This window comes from Sarcophilus harrisii, chromosome 4 (assembly GCF_902635505.1).
Source record: "Sarcophilus harrisii chromosome 4, mSarHar1.11, whole genome shotgun sequence".
Lineage (NCBI taxonomy): Eukaryota > Metazoa > Chordata > Mammalia > Dasyuromorphia > Dasyuridae > Sarcophilus > Sarcophilus harrisii.
The window spans coordinates 331,876,223-331,891,783 of NC_045429.1; the positions used below are offsets into that span (position 1 = coordinate 331,876,223).

The 15,561-nt window shown below is 45.2% G+C and overlaps 1 protein-coding gene and 1 pseudogene across 3 annotated transcripts in view; one reads left to right on the forward strand and one right to left on the reverse strand.

Moving 5' to 3' along the window:
• Positions 1-13,578, forward strand: part of HOXB3 (homeobox B3) — a 41,498-nt gene extending 27,920 nt beyond the window's left edge. For 2 of the 3 annotated variants that reach the window (XM_031966101.1, XM_031966100.1), the window contains 2 exons: positions 9,461-10,049; positions 11,023-13,578. In XM_031966101.1, the coding sequence (XP_031821961.1) occupies positions 9,605-10,049; positions 11,023-11,855 (1,278 nt within the window). In that variant the 5' untranslated portion in view covers positions 9,461-9,604 and the 3' untranslated portion in view covers positions 11,856-13,578. Of the gene's footprint in view, positions 1-6,261; positions 6,351-9,460; positions 10,050-11,022 lie in introns of those variants that run through there. The other variant, XM_031966102.1, reaches the window with a different exon arrangement.
• Positions 1,024-8,594, reverse strand: LOC111720527 (annotated as a pseudogene).
• Positions 13,579-15,561: the final 1,983 nt, after the last annotated feature.

Genomic DNA, 15,561 nt, shown 5'->3' on the forward strand with positions numbered 1-15,561 from the left:
GGATGTTCTTGGAGCAGGATGGATATTGACTATAAGGTGTAGGCAATAGAGACAGGGATAGTCAGAAGAGGGCCAAGCAAATTGAATGAGGTTGGAAGTCTCATTGGATCTTGGATGAAGCGCTAGGCCTTCTAAAGGGTGAGCAACCTCTCACAAGAGAGTTTCCTGTGCTGTAATTTCACCTCCTACGCACTCAATAGAGGGAAGCTTTCAGTGTAATCTAGTAAATCTGTGGGAAAAGATGCTTAGAATAGAATGAAGTTATTCCAAGAGATGCCGTCAGCTAACTGCCATTGCTTTAGACAGGCTCAAACCTGAGAGGGGGAAAAGTCTGGGTGCTTAGAGTGGCGTGTATCTCCCCTCCATCTTTTTTTTTATTTTTTAAAACTTCCTAAAATACCTCTCTGGGCCAGAGTTGAGGGGAAATACCAGATGAAAGGAAAGGCTACTTTCCTAAAGCTAACCATAGGGTTAGAGAATAGAGTGATTATAAAGCTGGGAGTTAGGGATGTGGAGGAAGAGAAGGGAAATGGAGATTTTAAATTTGATACTTGGGGAAGTTTAGAGAGAGAGGTCACTGAAAAATGTTGGAAGAATCTCTAGGGGTAATGTGGCCAAAGAAGTGATATAGTTGATTTTCCTCCTTCCTTTCTCTTTACCATCTACACCCCACTTCCAATTGTCAGGTGAACAGAGCTCAAACCATCCTTAGAGGTTCCAAAGAACCCAAGATTTCTGCATTTGCAAAGGCAAATCATCCATTTTCGAAATTACTACCCCTGATTCCCCCCCTCCCCCAATAATTCACTGGGGGAAAATAAGAAAGGATCAGAGACAGAAATACACATAGAGATAGAGGCAGCCAGTCTATGGGCGGGAAGGGAGAGAAGGCAGGTCGATTGGGACCCAGTAATTTGCCCTAAGCGAATTGTCATAGTATCCCAGGCTTTTTGGTTTTATATTTGGAGGCAATTCAAAAGTACTTCCGTTGATTGGTCATTAATCCGGTGAGTTATTGTCTGCTAAACAGAGGTCACTGGGAGAGAGACATCTAATATGTCAGAAGTCTGACTCAAAACACTTTCCTGAGATAGGCTCCTGTTTCTACCTTCTTTCCATTTCTACGTTTACTCTTTCTTCTTCCTAGTATGGTACGTGTTTGTTTTAATGTATTTTCTCTTCACCTTGTCTTCTTCACAAGAAGGAGATTGGACTGGACTGCCTCTTCCCTCTTAGCTCTATGCCCCTTTGTCTTGGGGGTCTCAAGACTTAGGGTTGGGGGAGGGGTTACTGAGGCTTTAGATGGACTGTCTTCACCCTTCCCACTTTTCATACACTCTATCCCACATAACCCAAGTATAAAGAAGAACATCTCCCATTTAAAGAGGCATTCATTCTCTAATACTCGTTTCCATCTTCCAAACCTCCGAATAAAGAGCAGCAGAACTCAAAATGTCATTGTTGAAAAGAGCAGTTCTTTTGGTTTTGGCTGATCCCTTCCGTATCTCAAGATATTTTATATAATTTGGAACAATAAGGCCTTACCCAGATATTGTATAATTTTTTTGTTTGTTTTGTTTCGTTTCTACTGCCCTGGGCAAGAGAGATTGCAATGTTTTTAGCACATGGCTGGAATTCTTTCTCTACTTGGAGATTACTTGTTTCTGCTCTTGCCTCCCGTTTCTGTGTGGTCAGGTCCCCGCTGTCCTTTGGTTTTGAGGGAGCTCGGGGAGAACTTCAGAAGTAAAGTTTCATCTATTCTTGTGTTCTTTTGTTCCAGATCACGCAGTAGCTGAGATGATTTTCCCCCCCAGAGGAGGGGAAAGTAAGTTAATGCCTAGAACTATTTTTCGGTGCCAAGTCCTCCCTGCCCACTCCCCCCACTCCCTCCCTTCCCATTGCAGGCTTGGAGATCTTTATTCATTCGGAAAAGGGGATTATTACTAATTTTTTAAAAATAGGAACTTGGATAACCCGAGGCCAGTGGAGCAAGGAGAGGGGAAGCTGCGTGTGCGCCTAATAAATTTTTTAAAATTATTGCAAAAGGTCTGCGGCTCCTCAGCTCTGCTTGCCATCTCAACTTTAGGAGGGGCTTTCCCAATTTGGCCACGGGCCTGCTTTGGATCAAGAGAGGTGGCAGATCCCGCCTCAGCGGTTCCCAGGGAGAGGCCTGGAGCCCAGGAACGAAAACACAGATTTAAAGAAGAAATTTTAGGGTTTTATTGATTTTTTTCCCACTTCCTCTCCTCTGGTCTGTTTACTTGAATAGGAGGTGGGAGAGGGATTTGTTGATATCTGGAAATTTCTTGAACTCATATTGTTATCTCAAAAAGTCTCAATTGTGACTGTGGGGTGGGAAAAGTATATGATAGGCAGAAATTGGTCATTGTCCTCTCCTAGTGAATGAATCTGGAGCTACATATGAGATTAAAGGAAAGGGTCGTGCCTTTTGGTTCAATCTGGTTGCTGTTTAATACTGAGAAAGATTTTTTTTTAAGGGAGAGGGAGTATAGATTTTTGGATTAAAAATATTAATCACTTTCTTTTTCTCTCTCAATATCTCTTCTCCCCAATTAAAAAAAAATAAACCAAAGTTTTATCTGTTAAAAACCTGTTCCCTCTTTCCTGAAACTAAGCAGTGAGTTGTTTTCTTTCAATACTGTGCTGTGTCGATTCCCCGTGGAAGCACTTTTCCTTTTTACATCTCTTCTCCCCCTTTTCTCCACCTCCTGACGGACTTTAAGCTTATAAAGTGCCTGATTTGCCACTTCTCTCTTCCAGTTTTTCCCCATCAACTTTCCACTTGGTTTTGAGAGATGGGGTTAAGAGAAGTTTAAAAGGGACCTGGGAAACAGAAACTAGAAACTTCAATTAAATGGGCACTATCCCAGGTTGGATGTTCTCTCCCTAGGATACCATTGCCTCCACTAACTCTCCATCTTTGATAGCAATGGAATTTAGAAGGATCTTCTAGAATTTCATTTAAAAACCTATTAAATTTCAACATTTCTATTAACTTTTAGACACTGTAAAATACATTATTCCCTGCATCCCCTTCATAGGTCCTCAAAAAATGAACTTAATACCAGCTATACTATACGATTAAGGAAGTCTAATAGTCTTTTCAAACCAAGTGTAGCCTTTAATACTGATTAATTTTTTTCTTGTAGTTAATTTCCCCTTTCCTAGCCCCTTCCTTCATCTTCCTTTTCTGACAAAAAGAAGTTGTAAGTTGTTGAGTGCCTTTTATCACAACACCAAAGGATAAGGTATCTGACATAGGCTTCTTAAGAACTTTTCTCAGCATCCACAACCTTAGACATAGATCATCTCCCTGTTCTTATTCGGTAGTAGCTCTAGACAGTAACTCAGAAGATCACAGGACCTCTTTAAAAAACATTAAATAATGAATAGAGACTTGCCCAAATCAACCTAGCATCCCTGTGTGCACCTTTCTTCTGAAAAATAGGAAAAAAACCCTTTTTTTTGGGAGGGGGAGGTAACAAGAACAAAAAAAAAAAAAGTACCTTACCAGCTCAAGTCAGAGCTGGACGTCCTTAAGTTCAGAGATTCTTTTATCGTTGTTGTTACAATAACAATAAGTAGTAGCAGTTGTTTTAGTATTTTAGAGAGTGAATCAAAAGTGGGATATTTTAAGGACCTCTTTTTTTTTTAGTTTCTTAAAATTACCTAGCCCCTCATCTTCTTTCCTTAAGTAGCTCCTTATGTGCAAATGGAGTTTAAGATGGGGAGGGCCTTTGTGGGGGCAATTGCATTTCCTCTAGTTAACCCAAAGAATATTTGCTTCTTCCTAGACCCAGGATACGAGTTGACTCTAACAGTCTATTTTAGAGGTCACTGCTTTCTGTGTATTGGAGAAGACTGAGGGAGATCACTAATTTTTTTTTAAAAGTTGAAATGGTTTCCATCCCAACAATATCTTCTTTTCCCAACTCTTCCTCCCCCTTCCCCTCCCTTTCCCTCTCCCAACTACCACCTTTTTAATAAGTCGAAGGGAATCCACCTGGCCTTATGTCCAAACGTTTCCGATCTTGCTATAGTTGCTTTTGTTGTCGTTGATGCTGACTCTTTTTCTACCCCTTGGGAGGTAGAGAAGATGACCCAAAAGAAAGTCCACAGGAGTTGCCAGAGCTAATGGAACACTAAAAGCAGGAGTAGTCCTTCCCAAAATGTTCTGGGCCAGAAATTCAGTCTGGATTTGTTGCCTGATGTTCTTGCCTGGAGAGATAAGTATGGGGTAGGAGTGGACTTGGCACCCTCCTGAGGGAGATGAAGTTGCCCACAGTCAAAAGTAGAGGCTCTAATGAGTGAGAGGAGGAGGATGGGATCTTGCATAAATCTTATCAAGCTCAGTGGGGGGAAGGAACAATAACTGTAAAGAGTCCCTCTTCTGGGTTACCAGTCTTCCCAAGTGGTGCTTTCAAAGGGGATAAGTCAAATGCAGAGGATAAGGGGGGGAATATAAGGAGGGAGGCGGAAGAAGGGAAAGAAGGAGGAAATGAAGGAAGGAGAGAGACAGAGAGAGGCATTTCATTCTTTCACTCAATCCTAAATTCAGAGTCAGCAGTTTGGCAAAGCCTGAAACGCCTTTTTTTGTATTCTGGTTTTTTTTTTCCCCCTAAAGGAATTAGTCCTCAGTTGGGAACCCCTGTCCCCCCCTCCCCAGTCCCTAAATCTGCAGACACCTACATTCTTGGCTCCTGTCCTCCTCCTACGCAGCTCCAGCCTCGGCTTCTTTTCCTGCCCTTACACGAAATCCATCGTCAGAGAAAGTTTCGCTTTTGCAGTTACTCTGGTTTACCGAGAAAACCATAAATCTTGGGTGGCCTGGAGAAACAAGCAGGTCTGTCCTTATTAATAGTCGTCGTCCTAGTAGTAATAATAAAACTCTCTCCTTTGCTCTTTCCTAAGTCATTTTACTGTCTTCTTCTGTCCTTGGAAGTGTAAATGTGCTCTCCCTTTCCCTTCACTTTCTTTTCTACCCTGTGCCAGTCAGAAGGTGAGAATATTAACAGACTCAACTTCAGAGCGAAGTTCCTCAAGTCTTCAGTCTCCCTACCTCATCCCGGCGCTATAATCTCCTCCTTTTGTCCCCCTTGTTTCGACCCCCTTCCCCCAACCTCATATTGCTGTGTGTGCTTGCGCGTCTGTGTTTAAATCATCAGTCACTCGCTTGCTGTCTGTTCGAAAAAGAAAAAAAAAAAAAAAGGAGGGGGGAGTTATGCTTTAAAAAAAAAATCCTCGTGCTCCCCCTTTCCCCTTAGTTGGAGTTGGAAAGAGAGTCTACCTAGAGATGGGGGGGGGGCGGGGAAGCGTGTAGGGAAAGAACGGATGATTGAAGGAAGAGATAGGAAAAAGAAGGAAGAGAGGCAGAGCTAGATAGGGAGATGTAGGCAAGACCCAAAGAGGATCCCAACTATTTAAAAAAAAAAAAAACAGCAATAATAAAACTCGATATGTTCAGATTAATGAGGATTCTCACCCAATAGTCACACCCACGAACCCAGAGCCAGCTCTGGCTAGGCCTCAGTTCACTACAGTGTCTAATTAGCATAATGTTTCACTAGTGACGCTGCGTTTGGGTGGGGGGTGTCGGAAGAAGCATGAGAACTCACTCTACCCATTTTGCCCGGGGCTTCTCCCTTTTCACCCTCCCCCCCCCCCCCATCTTGCACACACATATATTTTTATCACCTGTATTCTGTTTTCTTTTAACCCTACACTCTCCTCCCTTCCCCACTTTTTTTTTAGGGGGGAGAGAGGAAACAAAAACATGCCCCCCACCACCATCACCTTTCTTCCGTATCAGGCATCTAAGCTTGGGAAGGGGAGAGGTGGGGGGGGTGTGTATGTAGGCTTGTGTGTGTGTCTGTGTGGTTTTTTTTTTTTTTTTTCCCTGTGCAAAAGCAGAGGCCATTGTTATCGGAGAGTAGGGCGTACCAGTCTTATAGGGCAACCAGATTGTGGAGACTTGTCCGTTCGCGAGCCTGGAACCGGATTCTCCGGGAGCTGCCGAACCACCTTTCGCCTCTTCTATTTTTTTCCTATTCCCCCACCCCCTCCCTCTTTCGCACCCCCCCCCCCAAGCGGAGTGAATTGAAACGGACGCACCGCGGCTCCTGCGACCGGCCCCTCTGGCTCCCCAGCCGGGGTTCCTCTTTTGGGTGGGGGTGGGGGGGGAGGGGGATGTAGCTAAAGAGTGGCTTTTTTTTTTTTTTTTTTTTTTTTTTTTGCCTTCAAGCTGGGGAGATTTCTCGCCTACCGCTCGCGTTGGGGCTCGATGTGAATATATATTATGTCTGCCTGTTCTCCCCTCGTCGGTGGCTAAGGTAAGCTGGACTGAAATAGGCTATCAGTTTGTGAATGGCGGAGAGTATGTCTCAATGATTTATGGCCCATATGACTGCGATCTCGGTTCAAGAAGAGTTCACAAGCTTTAGGCTTCCTTCCACGCAGCGACTCTCTCTCTCTCTCTCTCTCTCTCTCTCTCTCTCTCCTCTTTTCTCTCTTCTTTTTCTTTTTGTACCCATCTCTTGGCTTGATTTTTTTTTTGCCTGTCTTCTTGGAAAACTGGAATCTCTCTCTCTCTCTCTCTCTCTCTCTCTCTCTCTCTCTCTCTCTCTCTCTCCGCTTCTCTCTCCCTCTCTCCTTTTTTCTTTGCTTTCTTTCTTTTCTTCCTTCCTCCTCCCCCCAAATCCTATCTTTTTTTCCCCAGGTTGCCAATCGGCCTATGCCTTCTCGAGGGGGGCCCCTGCTCTCTCCTAAGCTATTGTTAAATCTCCAGACTCCGGTGGCAAAGGGGATTGCGCCTAGCGGAATGGTTTTCTTGAGGGGGGTTGGTTCCTTCCCTTCTTATCGAGGCCCTGGGGGGAAGCTGAGAGAGACCTGTCACCTTCCTGAAGAACCAGATGGAGAATTGAATTTTTCCAACATGGAGGAAGGGGAAAAAAATACACATTTGGCTCTCGATAGAGATGGCTTACTCCCCGCACTTCCCCCGCCCTCCCCCCAATCCCTTTACCCTCCTCCCTCTCCCAGCTTTTTTCTAGGTTTTTCCTACCTATCTTCCCTAAACTACGATCCCTTCGGAGGTCCTCTCTCTGGCTGACCAGGCCTCGGCGCTCCCTGGCGGAGAGACAATCTCAGAAAAGCACAGCAGCTGAGTTGCAAAGCCGCTTTTTAATTCGGTTAGCTCTGGAAGCCGAACTTGAAACAGAGGAAAGCACCCGAGCCTGATCAGCATAGCCCAAGTCTGTAGCCAGGGTAGACTCCTTGGAAGAGGCCTCCACTGACTAGTTATGATCCTGGACATTTTTCTATTCTCCTACTCCGGCGATGATCCTGATTCCTGCACGGCGGCACTGGAGACAGGAACTTCCCTGGAGGCGGGTGGAGAGCTGAATTTCTCAAACATCTCAGTTTTTCTTTGCCTCTGGTTTACTCTCTCTCTCTCTCTCTCTCTCTCTCTCTCTCTCTCTCTCTCTCTCTCTCTCCCCGCTTTTTCTTTTTGTTCTATCTCCCTTCTTCCTCAGCTAAAACACACTTCAGGCCTTGCTGCTTCCAGGTTGCTGATTCTTTTGGGAGAAAGGGTGGTCAAGGGGTTTTGGAAGTGTCCAAAGTGTTGATCGGTTTTAGGCTTCCAGCCAAATTATTATGATTATTGATATTATTGTTATTACTGTAATAATAATCTAGACAACATAAAACTCCGACCAGCACCAGCTCCCTCCTTTTCAGTTTGTATTCAGTTTCCCTCTCCGATCTATTAATAACAAACTCAGCTGATGCGTGTTAATTAATTCACCCTTCAGCCAGGGCTGCTCCAAAGCTCATTTAGGCTAAATCAAAATAATAATAGCGGTGTTAACAATAAGACCTGCGTTATCCGGGTAAGAAGAACCCCTCTCTCGGAGAGCCCGCTTCTTTCCAGACCTGTGTCTTTTCCAGAAAAGAAACTTACCCCTAGAATTTAATCCAGATTTTGGGATTAAATGTTTATTCGTTATATGCTATTGAGGACACTCTTGATGGAGGAGCTAGGGAAAGTTGGAAGGTTCTTTTTCTTTTTCCCTTAAGGGTTTTTTCTTTTAAGATATGTATCACTTAAAATTATTTCATCCACAACAAATACACGTGTAATAAAAGGTCAACTTGCAGAATTTTATCATGTCTAAGAGCAGCAGTTAAGGAAGGAGAAAAGAAAACAGAGCCAAAACGAAGATTTTTTTTCCTCAAAAAAAAAAAAAAAAAAAAAAAAAAAAAAGGCAACGTCCTCAGCGGCTTGTAACTTTATTTTGCTGTCATTTTCTCCAAAAACACAATTAAGAATAGGGATTTTATTTGGTTGTTTTTGGGAAAAGAGATGGACTTCTTTGGATTGTTAAAATCAGCTATCAGGAAGAACTCAACTTTTAGTATCAGGAGTCACTGCTTTGTTGATATTCTTTAGCAAGTCATTTGCTGTTTAAGTAAGAGCCTTTTATCGAAGTAGAGAACTCCAGCAGTTGTACAATTTTCTTCTTCTTTTTCTCTTTTATCTTCTATTTTTCTCCCCTTCCTATGAAAACAAGGGAGGAAAAGAAAGAGGGTAGGAAAACACAAAAGGACAGAGGGAAGAAAACAAGAGGTGGAGAAAACCTGTACCAAATGGTGGAGGCACCAACTGGAAGGGAGAAGGTGAATGAACTATCCAGCAGGGATCAGGGGTCTCCGAAAGAGACTGGTTGGCCGTGGTCCTCCGTACAGTCTTGACTGAGTAAAGAATTTGGTCAGATTCGAAAGAAAATATAAAGAAAAGGAAAAAATTGGAGACGGAGAAGGCTAAAACTTGAGAGTTTTATGTCATGCGGGTTTGAGCGGCTTTGCTTCAGGAGATTGCTTGCTGATCTTGCTTCTCCATTCTGCCCAACTTGGCAGGTTAATTCTGTTTGGCTGAAGGAGATTTGGAAATGGACAAGAAGACAGAGAGATAGGGGAACCTGGGATGATGATAGTGATGATGAAGATGATGACCCTTTTATTTCAGTCTTCTTGCTCTCTTACTCCCCCCTCCTCCCCCCCCTCACCCCGATACAGATTAATACCCTATCCTACACTTGGGAGGAGGAGTAAGAGGAGGAGGAAGGTCAAAGGCTATTTTATAGGAAAAGGGAGAGACGTCACTTGAAGTTAGTCGAGTGTTAGATCTAGGACGTTCCAAAATCACCATTCTCACCGTTTTTTAATAGGGATGAAATTTGTTTTTTCTGTATTAAAATAAAATCCTCCACAAAATTCAGTATCAGGTCAGGAAGGCAGCCTCAGCATTTGCTTCGGGGAAGTGTGTGTGTGGGGGGGGGGCTGAGAGAAAAAACCCTATTGATGTCAGCTCGCTTTTCAGCGCCTAAGATGGATTCGAGACCCAGTCTTCTTCCCTTGTTTCTCCTTTCTCGCCCCGCAGGTCAGCCGCTTCCAAGAGACCACGGGAGGAGGGGGGCGGAGGGGGGGGGTCCGGCACATCACGTGACCCCGGGGTGCCAATGTCCAGTCCTGAGGGTATCAGGCCCTTGCAAGTTGCCACCCGCCATCCAGGGCTTGTCCAGCGATGCAGAAAGCGACCTACTACGACAACACAACAGCTCTGTTCGGAGGTTATTCCTACCCTGGCAGCAATGGCTTCGGTTACGACGGGCCAACTCAGCCCCCCTTCCAATCAGCCACGCATTTGGAAGGAGACTACCAGCGTTCGGCCTGCTCACTCCAGGCCCTGGGCAATACGGCCCCCCATGGCAAAAGCAAAGAGTTGAACGGCAGCTGTATGAGGCCTGGCTTGGCCCCGGACCACCACTCGGCCCCCCCTCCGGGTTCACCCCCTCCCAATGCTGTCCCAACCAGCACCAGTAGCAACAGCAATAATGCCAGTGGGCCCAGCAAAAACGCTCCCCCCAAATGCGGCCCCAGCTCCAACTCCACCCTCAGCAAACAGATTTTTCCCTGGATGAAAGAGTCGAGGCAAAACTCCAAACTGAAAAACAGCTCCCCCAGCACAGGTATTGCCCCTCCCTCTCTCTGCCTTATTTTGATTTCTATTATTGTGATTATTAGTCTTGCTAGGGTCCACCCAGAACTTTCCACGTGGCAAAATACACTGGGAGGGAAAAGAGCGGGAAGAAGGGTCAGGTAACAGGGGGCTACTGCCTTGGTAAGAGTAGATTACCCCTTCAACTTAACTGACACCTGCATCCGCCTATATTCTTATCTAAGAACCCTTAGCCCACCTTCCCCCTCTCTCCAGTCTCCAAACACACATTTGCTCTTTGCATTAAAAGCCACAGACTTAGGAGCATCAGGCCTAGGAGCTTGAGTCTGTGGTACTCTATAGAAAAACAGTCCAACAGCCCCTGAGCGGCCCCCAAGCGGATTGATTATTATTAAGTATGATTATTGTGGGTATTAATCACCATCACTGAGGTGTCCCTGCCGTGTGCCAGAACTCATCTATCCTGCACTGTGACCCTGGGTCTGTGCCTCCTGGCTTTGAGACCCCCAGATTCCAAATGTGGCCTTCACTCCTAGACCCTTCATTAGTACTCTCCGATATTTTATTTTTCAGAATTGGAGAAGGGAGGAAGGGAAGATCTGAGATCGGGAGGAGAAGAGAAAAGCTAGAGAAGGGGAGGGGGGGGGGGCGAGGAGAGAATAATCCAGTCATAAATAAATGGCCGTACAGCTTGTGTCTGTGTGACATGATCAAATTTTCATAAGCTAGGGCATCGAGTGGAGAACAGGTCTCTTAATAAATGCCACTATTATGGAGTGTCCGCTAATGCGACGGGTAGCGGGGTTTGGGGGGGGCGACAACACAACAGCTCTGGGGGGGGGAGAAGGGGGAGGGCGAGAGAAGGCTCAGAGCCCAGGCCTGGATTTATTAAGAAACGATGCATTCAATTTCGGCGTGTACAGTAATTATCTTTTATTTCATTTTCTCTCCTTCCACCTCCCCCCCCCCCCCCAATCCGGCAGAAAGCTGTGGCGGCGGCGGCGGCAGTGGTGGAGGCGGCGGAGGCGGAGGGGGTGGGGGCGGCGGGGGAGGGGACAAGAGCCCGCCGGGATCCTCGGCCTCCAAAAGAGCCCGGACAGCCTACACCAGTGCTCAGCTGGTGGAGCTGGAGAAGGAGTTTCATTTCAATCGCTACCTGTGCCGGCCTCGCCGGGTGGAGATGGCCAATTTACTTAATCTGAGCGAGCGCCAGATCAAGATTTGGTTCCAGAACCGGCGGATGAAGTACAAGAAGGACCAGAAGTCCAAGGGGCTGGGCTCTTCGTCCGGAGGCCCCTCTCCAGCCGGCAGCCCCCCTCAGCCCATGCAATCTACAGCGGGCTTCATGAACGCCTTACACACCATGACCTCCAGCTACGAGACCCCGTCCCCTCCTGCCTTCGGCAAACCCCACCAGAATGCCTATGCTTTGCCGTCGAACTACCAGCCGCCACTCAAGGGCTGTGCCGCCCCGCAGAAGTACACGCCCAACCCAGCGCCTCCCGAGTACGAACCCCACGTTCTCCAAGGCAATGGGGGAGCCTACGCTACACCGAGCATGCAAAGCAGCCCTGTGTACGTCGGGGGAGGCGGGTACGTGGATCCGCTACCGCCCCCTGCTGGTCCCTCCCTGTATGGCCTCAACCACCTGTCCCACCACCCGTCGGGGAACCTGGACTACAACGGGGCGCCCCCAATGGCCCCCAACCAGCATCACGGACCTTGCGACCCACACCCCACTTACACAGACCTTTCTTCTCACCATGCGCCTCCTCAGGGTAGAATCCAAGAAGCGCCCAAATTGACACACCTGTGATGGGAGAAGTGAGGGAGAAGTGGCGTGGAGGAGCACAAGGAGGAAAGAGGGTGTGGGAAAGAGCCAGCAAGACTGAGATTGTCCAGAAGTGATGGGAAAAAACAGGAGGGAGGATTACAGGGAGTTTCTCTTCGAAGAAAGGGCCTGGTGGGAGCTGGGGTGAGAGGAGGGCTTTAAGAGTATTAAATACACCCTTCCTCTCCTACTCTCCCACATCCCTGCATTGCAAAATTGGTATTCAAACTTTCACTCCCGAATCCAAACCAGGCTAGAGATCTTGTCCCTCTCCATCCCCATTACCTGCCCCCATTTCCCCTGGTAATTCCAAAGCTCCAATACAACTTTTAATTTTACTGCCTGGGGGGTGGGGGTGGGGAAGTTGGAGAAAGATGAAGCTCAGAAAATTGAAGTGGGGATTGTGGAGAAGCACATTTTAAAAGAGAGAATAGAATGATTTAGCAAAAGGCAACCAAACTACTCACCTCCTACCTTTTCTTGGCTATTCCAGATAACTTCTTAATTCGCCATCTTGTTAGAAAGAAAACATTTACAAATATGTCAACCCCCACGGCACAGAAGGGGCATTAACTTCTCCATTCTCTAGCACCTTCAAAATCTAAATCTTTCTCCCTTTCATTTGGGCTTTATCTAAGGCCACCCTCACTCCCCCTTCTCCTTTTCCCCTCCCCCCCCCATTCACTTCATTTGTTAGCCCTACATCCTTTTTCCAGGATTTTAAGATCTGTATACCTGGTGATTCCTCCTCCCCTCCACCCCCATTCAATTTTCAGTGGGCTCAGGGATGCTGAGAGATCCTGAAAGTCATAGCTGCCTATATTATAAAGATATAGCTATATATATTTTTTCCTTTGAAAAATGACTGAGGAGCAGAGGTAGGCCTGGGGCAAGCAAGTTGTCAGGTCTAAATATTTGCCTGTCTTCCCCTGCCCCCACTTTCTCATTCTCCAGTCCAATCACCACATCCTCCCTCCTCTCTTTAGGGCTCATCACAAAAAGCAATCCAGACACAAGGGGTTAGAAGCTTTTTTTATTATTATTATTATTATTATTTGATTATTCTCTTGACTTAACGTGAAAACAGGGTATATTTGAACAAACTGTATGTCCCAGGGCCTGAGCTGATGCCAGAGCCTTTGGTATGTGCTGGCCTAATGCTCCTAACTGGGATACCATTGTTGCACTTAGAGTTTACATTTTAATGGATATAAAAACAACTGTGAGAGATGCTTGGGCCCGAAGAATCCAGGCGTTGCTCTAAAAGCGTGTGTTCTAGTGAACATTTTCATATATATTTATTGGTTATAGCCTGTTAAAATATTTTCTTTTTTTGTATTATTTATCCCCCTACCCAACATTATGTATTTATATGAAGTACAAAAGAAAATTGTACTTTTTTCTTTTAGTATTTACTTGTTATAAAGGACATTGTGTTTCCTGTCGTAAAACCTTTTCAATTTTAGTTATTACTGTACTCTAGGAAAGAGCCGTAGATTTATGTTATCCTCGTACTTATGAGCAATTGTAATTAGTTCTCTTAAAGGCATGAATTCAGCTCCTAATCGTCTCTGTATAGTCCTGAATTTGTAGATTTAGAGTTACTCCCTCTTGGAAATCTTTATTTGTTCTTAGGAGTTACTTTTTCCTTACTAAAAAGGGTTGTCTGTCAAGCAATTCTTGAATAAACTTTCTGTTATCAATTTTACCTTGTCTCTTTGGTCCAATTGGTCAGGCAACAATCAAGCTGTCCAGTGTTTCCAAATTTAAGAAGGGGATTGAAGATACCATTCTGGCTTTCTTTCCCACTCCTCACTTTAGCATCTTCCCCTTACTCCCTGAATCTCTCCTTTGAATTCTGTTTGTTTCCTGTCGTAACATTTTGCCAACTTATCAAGTTGGTGCTTACTTAACAAGCTCTTGTGCTCTTCCTGCATTTACCCAGCTACACCACCTCCCTCTCTTTGGCTTCCTAGTTCTGTCTCTCTGTCTTTCCTCTCTCTGCTCTGGATAACAGCTCCATCTCCCTTTCACCAGCCTAAACTTCACAAGCCTTTTCCGCCGCTACAAAGAAGCCATCACGTGACCCTGGAGCCCAACCACCATTGGGTCTAGAATGAAAACAAAGGAAAATGATTAATCTTTTTTTTTTTTAATTAAATAAATAAATTCTAAGGCCTAGAGTTTTCAGGTCAGAACGTTGCAACCGAAGTTAAATTAAATCTAATAAAAACGGTGAAAGCAACCAATCCGGAAAGGAGAGGAGCAGTTGATGCAGCTGCGAGGAGTCGAGGAAGGGGATAGGAGGAGACATTTGGGTCAGGAGAATAAATAAAATAATTCTTAGACTTGTGGGCCTCTCGGTTTTCCCAATCCCGGCAAAAACTTAATTTATTAGTCGCGGTTCCATAAAAGTTTTATGATGTGGGAGCGAGGATAGAAAGCGTCTGTCAAAGATGAAATGTCAGCGCTGAATCGCCGGAGCCGATAAGAGAGAGAAAGGACAGGGAGTCTGAAATATGGGGCTAATTCGTTGAAAAAAGAAGCGATGGTGGATTTGCTGAAGAGTTGCATAATTCTAATTGTAAGCGATGTGCTCGCACTGCTTAATTAGAAGCATATATTTAGTGTGTATATGTATGCTCGGGGTGGGAAGGGGTAAAGGAGAACCACGTTTGATTCCCAGCCCCCAGTCTTAAAGCGAGGGCTAATTTTCATTTTTATGTTGCATCCAGACAGTCCAAGGTTAGTAATTACAATCTTTATGCAACGATAAATAACAATAAAAAAGCAACCTGATTTTCCCCCCGTTCGATGTGAGATTTTAACTGGACTCGGTTCATCCAAGCAGCAAGCAATTTGCCATTGGGTCACACTATAATCTAAAAGCGGGAGAGCGTGCAAAGTTTGATTGGGATCAAATAATGCTCAAGGGTTTCCCCACCCACCCCAATTCTCTCTCACTCTTTCTTCCTCTTCTGTGAATAGCATTTTCTGGATGATGTAACGGGATGAAGCGCCATGTTAGGGATTGAAGGGGGTGGAGTAGGGGGGACGATGGATGGACTATTTATCTAGCAAGAGTGAGGGTAGAAGGCAGAGATTTTTTTAGCGAGAGTTTGCAAACAAGAGTAAGAGACGAATAGAATTGAGGAAAGATAAGGGAGTATTTTGGCTGGCTGTCTACTTGCCCTGCCCTTTTGGAGATTTCAGAAGCTCAGATATCTATCCAGAGACTGAGATTAAGCTAAAATATCTCTGCTCTATGACTCCCAGCTAGAAAATATGTCTCTGGTAATCTAGCTCTTCTTTTGCTAAAGGCCCACTTCTACCTCTTTAATAAACAAGTGTTACATTACTCTTTAATCTAGCCGTAAAACCTGTAAGGAGGAGTTAGAGGCAGCTATCCACTTCTTCATCATCTTCATCTTCCTCTTCCTCACCCTCCTCTTCCTCCAAGAGCTCTCTGAGGTGCAGAGAGAAAGCTGCCAAACTCACTAGGCCAACCCTAGAGAGCCTTCTAGGTCAACATCGCAAGTTTTTCTTGTTTACTATCTTTTATTGAGGGATTGGCTGGCTGTCGAACCTCTGCAAGTTGTCTCTGAGTGTCGGGAACCCCATCTTCCAAAAATGATAAACATTCAGGGAAGATTTTTTTTTAAAGAATCCTAATCTTTACCCCTCCTTTCTA